The following is a 10,311-nucleotide window of genomic DNA, read 5'->3' on the forward strand; positions in this document are numbered from 1 at the left end:
TAGAAAAGTTTGTGGCATGCTTAGGAACCAATAAGGTGACCAGCCTGTTGCCAGGGCCTTGGCATAGGGAAGGGTGGTAGGTTCTCAGGGAAAAGAGGTTTTAAGCATTTAGAGTCATGAATGCCAAACTCTAGGGCCCAGACTTGCAGGTTATTGGAACTAGAAGTAAATGTGCCTTAATGTGTGTTCTCCCACTGCCTTGGAGCAGTTACATTGCAAAAAAAAACAAAACAAAACAAAAAAACAACAACAAAAAAAACCTATCTCCTGGGGTTATAGCTTGGAGCCCGTGGGGACTGAAGAGCAGTAGCTCTAACACGAGGCTCCTTAGCTCCAGCCAGGAGGCCAAGACATCAGGATATTTTTTCTAACCATTAGAACACTCGTGGAGTTTTTAAAGCAGGGCCCCTTGGCAGTTCTGGTTCAGTAAGCTCAGCATGAAGCCTGACATCTGACAATTTTCAAAGCAGCTTTGGTGATTTTGCTCCACCCCAAGTGGCAATCCCCACATTGGAGTGGTTGATCTTTGAAGACCAGGATGCCCAGCCCTGGGCTGGCTGGAATAAGAGCTCAGGGAACTGTGGGCAATGGATGGATGGATGGATTATAGACCAATCAAAGCTAAAGGAAGGAGGGTTCTGGAATGGAGGAGACTGGGCCTCAGAAACGTGTCATTTTTCTCCCAAGATGGTTTAATTCTCCCTTAGTAGGAAAATTTTAAAGCACTGCCATTTTTCAATGACACGGTTGCTCTGCACTGGCCCAAGCTGTATAATAAACAAATGAAATGTATGAACACACACTGGCTTTTCTCAAGTTAGTACCACATCTGTTTCCAGCCAAGAGAAAGCACTTGGATTTGGTGGAGAGAGATGAGGACTTTGAGACCCAGGACTCAGAGAGCTGGACGGGCCATTAGTTACTAGATAAACTGAGTAAACCAAGGTCCAGGGTGAGTGTGCCTTAGCCAAGATCACATGATAATTTTTCATGGAAACAGATCTAGGACCCAGGCCTCTGACTCTCTGACTACAAGGATTTTTTAAAGTTAAATGACTTGCCCCAGGTCACACAGCCAGGAAATGGCAGGGCAGGAAGGTAACCCAGGTCTGTCTGTCCCTAGAGTTCACACAAGGGCCTCTGCCTTTGAGGTCTTCCTGTTCCAAATAAGAGGTGATGTCTAGGCAGCAAGGATGGTCAAGAGTAAAAGATAGTGAAGATGCCCAACAAGAGTCCTGTGCTTTATTGTGCAGTAAAACTGGGGACAAGGAGTGGGGGGAGGGGGAAAGTCCTGTGCTTTCTCCATGAACAAACTTATTTAACTGTTGCATAATTGTCTATTTTCTCATCGGTTTCTCTCAGAGTCTACAAACTCCTCAGGGACGAAAACTCATTCATCTCTGTATCTGCAGTGCCCAGTATAGGGCCAAGTACCCAGAAAGCATAAAGCATGATTGTCGAATTCATTCATTAATTCACTTGACAAGTATTGATGAGCACCTACTATATGCCAGGCACTTGGCTAAGTCTAGAGTAGAACCTCAACAGAATTTTGTCTCTGCCTTTACAGAGTTTACAGTCCAGTGCAAGATAAGAAAACCAGTCAACAATTGAGTATATACAGAATTATAACATACAATAAGTGCTGTACGGAAAAAGGAACAGGGTGTAGTGAGGGAGAGTGAAGATGGTGGGGAAGGGGTAGGGGAGGCCTTTCTAAGGAGGCAACATGGAAGCTGAGATTAAAGGAAGAGGAGCAAGATGCATAAAGCATTGGGGAAGAGTGTTCTAGGCAGAAGGAACAGCACCTATGGAGACTCTAAGATGGGGGAGGTTTTGGTCTGCTTAGAGAACTAAAAGGCCAGTGGGACTGGAGTGAGGTGGAGTGTAGGCAGGGGAGGATCGTGAGGGCCTCCTAAATCTGGTTACGAATGTGAGGGTTTGTTCTAAATGCCATTGAAGAATCTTAGGTAAATAAGCGGCATGGCCCTTTGGCTTTCTGCAAAGTCATTCTGGCCACTGGATGGAGCATAGATGGGAGGGGAACAAGAACATAAGTGTGGAGACCAGTGAGGTTACTGTGGCGTTGACCTGTGTGGTAGGGATGAACCTGGGTTCTGTTTCGGAGGAACAATCTGGAGTTGCTGATGGGCTGGCTGTGGGGGAAAGGAGGCTTCAATAGCTGGGTAGATGGTGCTGCCATTTATTGACGAACAGAAATAGGAGAACGAACTGGTTTGCTGGATGAAATCTCAAGTTGGTTATGCTAAATTTGAAATGCTCGTGAAACGCCAAGTGGAGATGTCATATAATAACTTGAGTGTGGAGCTGAGAGGAGAAGCCTAGGAGGGGGATCTCTACTGGGGAGTGCTGGACTTGCAGGTGAGATAGTAAAGCCATGAGGATAGATGAGAAAAGGCTTGAGAAATTGTAACGTTTACAGATTGAATATATAGAGAGAGTGGAATGGAGGGGCAGAGCAGGTGAAGAGCCAGGAGAGTGTAAGGTCACAGGAAAGGGTATGGCAGGAGGGAAAGAGTGATCAGGGGATATATCAAATGTGTCAACTGCTGTGGCGAGGTCATGCAGAGCAAGAACTGAGAGTGTGCTTTGGATTTAGCAACATGGGGGCCACTGGTAACCTTTGACAGATTCATGGACTCTGAATAACTCAGAAGATGTGTAAAGGGGAGACAATAACCAGAGTGGATTGAGAAGTCAGGGAAAGCTTCTGGAAGGGGTGACATTTCCACAGAGCCTTAAAGGCTGAGTCCTGAGAGACCTAAATGCTGCCTGTAAGAAGCTGAACTGTGTTTGACAAGGCCTCTCTGCAAGGAGCAGAAAGTACAATTAACTGGAATCCCATGCTGAGGAGCATTATACCTTGGACACTGGAAGGAAGGGAGGAACAGCTAGCTCACTCCTCAGGAGCAGGATTGCTGGGGAGGCTGCAGACTCTGTAAATTCATGGCCTCAGAGCAAAGGGCTCTCAGACACCTCCTAGAATGCAAGCTCATTACACATCTGGAAAATCTGAGACCTAGAGAGGGGCAGGGGCTTGTACAGGGACCAGGCGATCTCCACTGCTTTCCTATGGCTATTGCTCTAGTAGGTGAAGTCTGAATTCTTTAGCCTGGCACTCAAGGTCTTTCATGACTAAGCAAGAATCCATCCTCCAATTTCATCTCCCTGCATCCCTCCCTCAGACCCTGTTATTCAGCCTCCTGAACATTTGGCACACTCAAATATAGAGCCTCCTATAGTCCTTAAAACAACCCTTGGGAATAGGTGTTATTTCCCATTTTACAGATGCGGACACTGAGGCTCAGAGAAGTTTGATAACCTGACCAAGATTGCACAGCCAGTACAGTACTCTGCTGAGCCAGGATATCGTCTCATGAGTGTCTCCCAAGTCATCTTTTCCCTATGTCTTGCTGCACTCTCCATAAAGAGCCTCTCATTCTGGGAAACAATCCCTGAACTCCTGGTCCTGAGCTACCCTGGAGTCAGGTCATGTCCTATGACTCCAGGTCACTTGTTAGGGTCACTAAAAAGCCCATTTAGGGGGACTGAAATAATTGGTGCCACTGAGTGAATAAGACTCCAGCAGCTGTGTCATAGTCTACTGTCTATAAAGGCCCAGGGATCACACTGCGCCCAGGCGTGCCTCTGCAGTCCAGCCGCCCACAGCAGGAGGAGGGCACTGCCAGAACCTGTACAGAATCCTCTCCCCTCCCGCCCCAGACCCCCCAGCCAAACACTCTGCCCCGTACCTGGAGACCACCAGTGGCAGGATCAACATCTTCAACATCCTCATCAAGAGCTCCCCAGGGAACTGGAAGTAACTAATTTCCTGAAAACACAGCAAGAGCTGGAGTTATAGCAGGCAGTGTAGACTTCATATTTGCTTTGTTCTTTATAATCTTCAAATCGCTATTTCATCTGCACCCTCTTATCTAGCACATGAACAGCAGAACCCTGGAGAAAGCACTGGCTTTTGGAGCCAAACAGACTTGGATTCTAATCTTGCCCTCCTATAACTCACTGTGTGTCCTTAAGCAAGTTACTCAATCTCTTTGACTTTTTCTCATCTGTAACATGAGCCTAGTAATCACTTCACAGGGTTAACGGGGAACTTAAATGAGAGGATGCAGACAAAGCACTTGGCAGAGTACCTGGTTGAGAATAAATGTTCAGTAATCACAGTAAATAACAGCTCTCCCCAACCCCTGCACCATTTACCTGCCTATCCCTGGTATAAATTTGTCTCATGGAGCAGATGGTAGGTAGTAAGAGGGTAGGGCTGCATCCTGTTCACACATTCATTCAACTCATACTGTGCCAGGCTTCATCCTGGGTACTCCAAAATAAATTAGGCACAGTCCCTGCCTTGGAGAGTTTATGAAGAGACTGACTCATGAATAGACCATGCCATTCTTGAGTTAGTTTCTCCTGTGTTGGGCCTCCCACCCCTCAAAAATTTCCATTAGCCCTTTGCAGCAGGCCTCACATTTAAAATGCTGAAAGAGAATGGGATTGGGTTTGTGAGACATCACTCAGCAAAAGAGCCCTTACTGGGCAGAGTTCTGATGTTGGGTTTCCTCATGGGCTGCTGGTTCCAGGCTATACATGGGGACTTGAATTAGGGCGCTAAATTCTTACCCAATTATCTGTCTCTGGAGTAATCAGTCGCATGACCAAAACTGACAGCTGAAGCTGAAGGAATCACTAAGCCCAGTAAAATGTGAATTTCAGATAACAAATATTTGTTCTTTATACTAAAAATTATTCATTGTTTATTTGAAATTCAAATTTAATTGGCTGTGCTGTTTTCAAATTTAATTTAATTCAATTTTTTAAATAATGTTTTTGATCACTTGATGTAATTTACATAACTTCCGATTTTACATATTTGGCCCCTTTTATTCCATCTACCTCCCTCCTCCTCCCTTCCTGCTGCCCTCTGGTAACCACTAGTCTATTGTCCGTGTCTATGAGTCTCTGCTTGTTTAATTGAATTTTGCTATTTCTGGCAGCTCTAGCTTGAGGCTACTTTCCTCAGAGGGTAGGTGGGAGAGGCCAGTACATGGACTTTCAAACATCATCCAAATTAAAGTTTTGTACTTGCAAGTATCCTTTTTTTTTTTTTTAAACCAAAGCCAAACATAACACTTGGTTAATGGTCAGATGCTTTGACAATGCCCAGTTTATAGAACTTTGGTGCCGAGAAGGGGTGTGAAAGATCTCCTACTCCAGCTGACTGATTTTGTACTTGAAGAAGCTGAGCCAGGGGAGGGAGGTGACTTGCCCCAGACACTGAATTAGCAACAGTGCAGGATGGAAAAATCGAGTCTCCTAGTCTCATTCTACTACCGTTTAAAATACACCAGAAAACCTAATTTAAAAATATACCCATCATAGCTATGTATTTTTAATTAATTTTAACTCACGTGTATATTTCCATTTAAACAGCGCCATCATGATAAAAAGGCAACCCTTTTTCCACTCATCTCTATTCCCAGCCCCAACTTCCCAGGAGTGAACATCAACTCTTCAGCTTTTTCCCTTAGTGTTGCTATTTCTAAATACTGTGGTTATAATACTATTTCTAGATATATCTTCTTGACATCTATTAAATTCCCTGCCATGACAGATTAAGATGTAGTTCCTAGTCCCTTTTTCCGATTCCCATTTTACCATTATATCAATTTTTGGTTAAATTAATAGTCAAGATTTACAATATTTTGATCATATAATATTGTTCACTGTTGAGCCAAGGTATATAGTACAACCATGCCTTCTTTCTTATACAAACTTCATTTTTTTCCCCTGAAGTTAATAGCTGACCGATTTTTCCTTGGTCTTGTTTTCTGTGAACCACTCACTAATGTCTCGTAAATACTTTAACATCTCTTATAAAATGCCTAATAAAATGCCTAAAAATAGTATTTATTTTCTATATACTCAAGAACATCAATTCCATTTTATGCCCCCGGGACCTCAGTCCAAGATCTCGCCATCTTCTTGTTCTAGTCTGGACAGATTGCTCTCTAAGCCCAGTGGTTGTCCCAGTTCTCTTCTTTGCTGTAATTCTGAGACTTTCTCCTGTATAGGATCCCCTCTTTCACGATTTCTTGTCTTCTTGGTTTATTTCCTTGCTTTACTGGAACATCTCCCTTGGTAGCTTCCACGTAAGGCCGAATGGGACAGAAATTTCTGAGTCTTATGAGTAAAAACTGCCTTTATTCTACCCTTACCTCTGAGAATAGTGTGGCCATGTATAAGAATAAGACTCTTATTTTAAAAGAATTTCACCTCCAAATTTCAAAGACATTCCCCTTTGTCTTCTAGATTCCAGTGTTGCTTACGACGACGACGACGACGACGTTTGAAGCCATTCTTACCTCTTTTTCTTTACACGAGCCTTGTTTTAGTCTTTCAGAATCCTTTAAGAATCATCTGTTTATCTCCAATTTTGTGTAATTTTCACGGTGAGACTGCTTATAATCATTTTGTATATGAGATAATTACTCTTAGAATGTCAGAGTAATCCCTTTTTTTCAGATTCCTCAGGGCACAATTCAATGCACCAGATACCACGGACCCCCTCATGGTTATCTTGTCCCTTGCATATCATCTCTATGTGCTGTAAATGTTAATTACTAACTCTCCTCTATGTGCTGTAAATGTTAATTACTAACTCTCCTGTAGCAACCAATGTAAAAGGAGTATGTGTCCCTTCGTTTTACTTTTTATCCAATCCCAGAGGTTTCCCCCTCTTAGCTTTCTCCTACCCCCTTAATCTGTCACCAGTGAATTTCATGTTATCCTCCTTATACCTCCTCCTTTGATTCTAATATATAAAATAAAATGCAAAACTACCAATCTCTGGAGCATTTCTTAATCTGTTGAGATTTTTGCTTCCTGGCAATTGTTGTCCATTTGGCTCAAATAAACTCATTAAAATTCTCTACAGGTTTAGACATTTCTTACGTCAACAATATCTTTTAAAAATTCCATTATTATGATTTTAGTGGAATTCCAGGAAAGAAAAATGGATGTAATTATGAATTCACCATAGTTTAACTGGAACTCTTAAAATAATCTGTATTTTTAAATGAGCTATTCATTTTGAAAAAAAAATTTCCAAATTCCGTATCTCGTGATTTTGTAAGTTCTTTTCTCAGATAGGACATTCTACCATTTTGCAAATCATTTATGATTTTCATCTGTTGCATAAGCTTACAAAATAAGAAGGATTTGGTTTCTGAGTCACAGGCAGAGATCAAACAAACAACTCCTGGATTTCAAAGTAAGATGCTGAGAAAGTTAACTCCTGCCAAATAATTGTTCTAAGACTCCACATCTTTCCTTTGGTTTATCTGGCAGGTTAATCCAGACTGGAGCACATTTGCATTTCCAAACAGCTGGGGAAGGCAGCTTTGGCAAAGGAGGCCCCAGATGAGTTTGGCTTTTAATAATAGGCATTCCAATTTGTTTTCACAAAATAATCTTCCTGCAGGAAATATATTTTTGTTGTTGAGAAAAATTAAAGGAAATAGATAGCAGATTATGCCATTGCCAGTTTAATTCAGTAAATAGTTGACAAACACTGAATTAGGCTCACATTTTAGTTCAAGAAAGCCCATGTGATATTTGGCAAGTTGGAGTCTGATGGGAGAAATAGACTCCTACACAAATGGCTCTGAAGCAAGACAGCCAGCAGCTGGGTTAGAGTGGAGGGATGAGCATGGGTTGAGTGTGGGAGGAGAGTGTTATTTCAGATAAGGGCAGATATGGGAGAACTGTTATAAGATATTGCATAAGAGATGGTCTTGATGTAGGTATGTCTCAGATAGGTAGATGAGGGATGGAGGAGGGAAGTAACAGTCACTAAGCACCCCACTATATGCCAGGCACTGATGAATCCTTGTTTATTTCTCACAATGATTCTAGTGGACATATAGTGCCCTCCCAACTTCATTTTACAGATAAGGAAACTGAGGCCAATAAAATAGAAAGGATTTTGCTTAGGGTCGCAGAACCACTTACTAGTAGAGCCAAAATCCAGGGTTCATCTGCCTCCAGAGTCCATGCTTCTCCCTAAATAACTGATAGCAGCTTAACAGTGTTACTATAGTAATAGTGGCTCAGCCCCTGGTAGGGGTGAGGGTAGGGTGGGGGAGTGGGGGGTTCCTTTTCATGGAAGACAGAATCTGAAGCTTTGAGTCCCAGTTGAAGAGTTCATCTTAGATATTAGTGAACGATGGGAAGAGGAATTTTATAAAATAGAGAATTTTCTAGGAGCTCATTGTCAAACACTCTCTCCTTGACTGAAGTTTATTCAGGCTTCTCTGAGCCCTCCTCTTTCCTATTAGGCCTCATCCTTGGACTCTGTCTTTAGCTCGCCTAGCTTGGTTGTAGCAAACATCCTGCTGAATTAGTTTAGTGAGAATTTCCATTCTACTTCAATAAGAATTCTGTAATTTTTCTCTCCATTGATCCCCTCACTATGCTCATTGGCTATAAATCTCCACCTGTGTTTGTTGTATTTGGAGTTGAGCTTGATCTCTTTCCCCTATTGCCATAGTCTTGACACCTATCATGATAGTACTGAATAAAGTCTTCTTTACCATTTTAACGAGTGTCAGAGTAATTTTTTCTAGCACCCTTCCTCTCCTGTAGGAGATGGGTACCAAGAGGGAAAGGGAGCCTTTCCCAAGCAAGGCGTCTTCACCCTTGCAGTTATACACAGGCCAGAACCCTGGGAACCTGCCTTGTCTCCCTGTCCCCCACCCCACACCCAATCAGCCACCACATCCTGAAAGATTCTGTTTTGGAAACAGTTCTCACATCTGTTCCATTCATCCCCATTGTATGTCTGACTTCTGTGGCTATTTCTTCACCTGGCCCCCTGCCTATCCTACCACTACCCCATCCTCCGCTCAGCACCAGGAGGGATGGGGGGAGGAGGACGGCGGTGCGGGGGAAGCTCCCCAAGCTAAGATCTGACCATATCACTTCCCTGCTCAAAGTTGCCTCAAGTCCATGCTTGGTGATGGGATCTAGAGGGCTGATCGCCCCTGTACTCCAGCCCCTTCCTTACAATGTACATTCTGGCTCCTATGAACAGCTTGCTCCACACAGTCTTTCATGCCTCTGTGCCTCTCTCCTGCTGTTACCTCTGCCTAGAATACTCTTTCTGGGTTTCTCTTCATGCAAGCTGCTTTAGGAGATGTTCTCCGATGCCTGCTTTGCACTCTTACGGGACCTCGTTCTTCCCTCTCCCATAGCTCTTAGCCCTGTGGTTATTCTAATGAGACATCCTTGCCTCTCATTCACCTGGTGATGCTGGTTTATAACCACTTCCTCAGCCATTTTTTTGGATGTCACTCTAGTCCTATAATGTATTTTTTCACATCCATGTTACAGAGGAGAAAACTGGAACCCAGAGAGGCGAAGTGACTCATCCACTGTCATATCATCAGGGAATCATGGAGACAGAATATGACCCCCAGATCCCTCAGGCCCACACACCCCTCTTAGAGGGGGACCCCGTGATGCCCCAAGTGGCTGACCTGTGGTGAGAGGTGCCGGGTCCTCAGAAAGAAGCCGAGGAGGCAGCCCACGGTGACAGATAGCACAGACAGGATCAGCAGTCCATTCCGCTTGCACACATCCCTCCCTCGTGCCAGGATGGCACCCGGCACCATGGTGAGCCCAGCCTTCTGGCACGAGGCACAGCACCATTCCATGCACGTGAGGCCAGCTGGGGGTGCAGGGTCCTGTCTGGGGGCTTTGGCTCCTCAGCAGGCAGGTGGTCAAGGTTGCTAAGCACCAGTTGCTGGCTGCACAGCCATGGCCTGCGTGGCTGTCTCAGAGGGAAGCCACAATCCTATTATCAGCTGCATCATTAGGAGTCAGGAGCAGATTAGGGCCTGGGAAATTAGAGCAGGCCACGTGGTCAGGGGGCTTGGACTTCAAAGCCAAGTGCTTCTTTTAAACAGGGGAGAACACCAGGGACTTGTGGGAGGAACAAGTTTGGTTGTTTGGTTTGATTTTTACACCCACTTCATTCTATAAAGAATTGAAGGCAAGGTAGTACTAGTTTATTGCTAACATTAATTAAGCATTTATTTTGTACAGGGTGCTAGTCTCGAAGAACGTTACTTATCTTAGCACTTTTAATCCTAACACCAATCACAAGAAGTAACTACTATAAGCATCATTTTACAGATGAAGAAACTGGGGCAAAGAGGGTGAATAAGTACGTGCTCTGTGCCAGGTCTACTCTAGTTGCCTTATTTGTAC

General features: G+C 43.9%; 1 protein-coding gene across 1 annotated transcript in view; it reads right to left on the reverse strand.

Annotated features, from left to right (window-relative positions):
• SLC1A7 (solute carrier family 1 member 7) overlaps positions 1-9,944 on the reverse strand; it is a 41,131-nt gene extending 31,187 nt beyond the window's left edge. The window contains exons 1-2 of the mRNA XM_016120446.2: positions 9,579-9,944; positions 3,774-3,853 (exon numbers count right to left, since the gene is read on the reverse strand). Coding sequence (XP_015975932.1) covers positions 3,774-3,853; positions 9,579-9,755 — 257 coding nt within the window. The 5' untranslated portion in view covers positions 9,756-9,944. The remainder of the gene's footprint in view (positions 1-3,773; positions 3,854-9,578) is intronic.
• Between the last annotated feature and the right edge of the window lie 367 nt (positions 9,945-10,311).

Source organism: Rousettus aegyptiacus, unplaced genomic scaffold (assembly GCF_014176215.1).
Source record: "Rousettus aegyptiacus isolate mRouAeg1 unplaced genomic scaffold, mRouAeg1.p scaffold_m13_p_1, whole genome shotgun sequence".
NCBI classification, from domain to species: domain Eukaryota; kingdom Metazoa; phylum Chordata; class Mammalia; order Chiroptera; family Pteropodidae; genus Rousettus; species Rousettus aegyptiacus.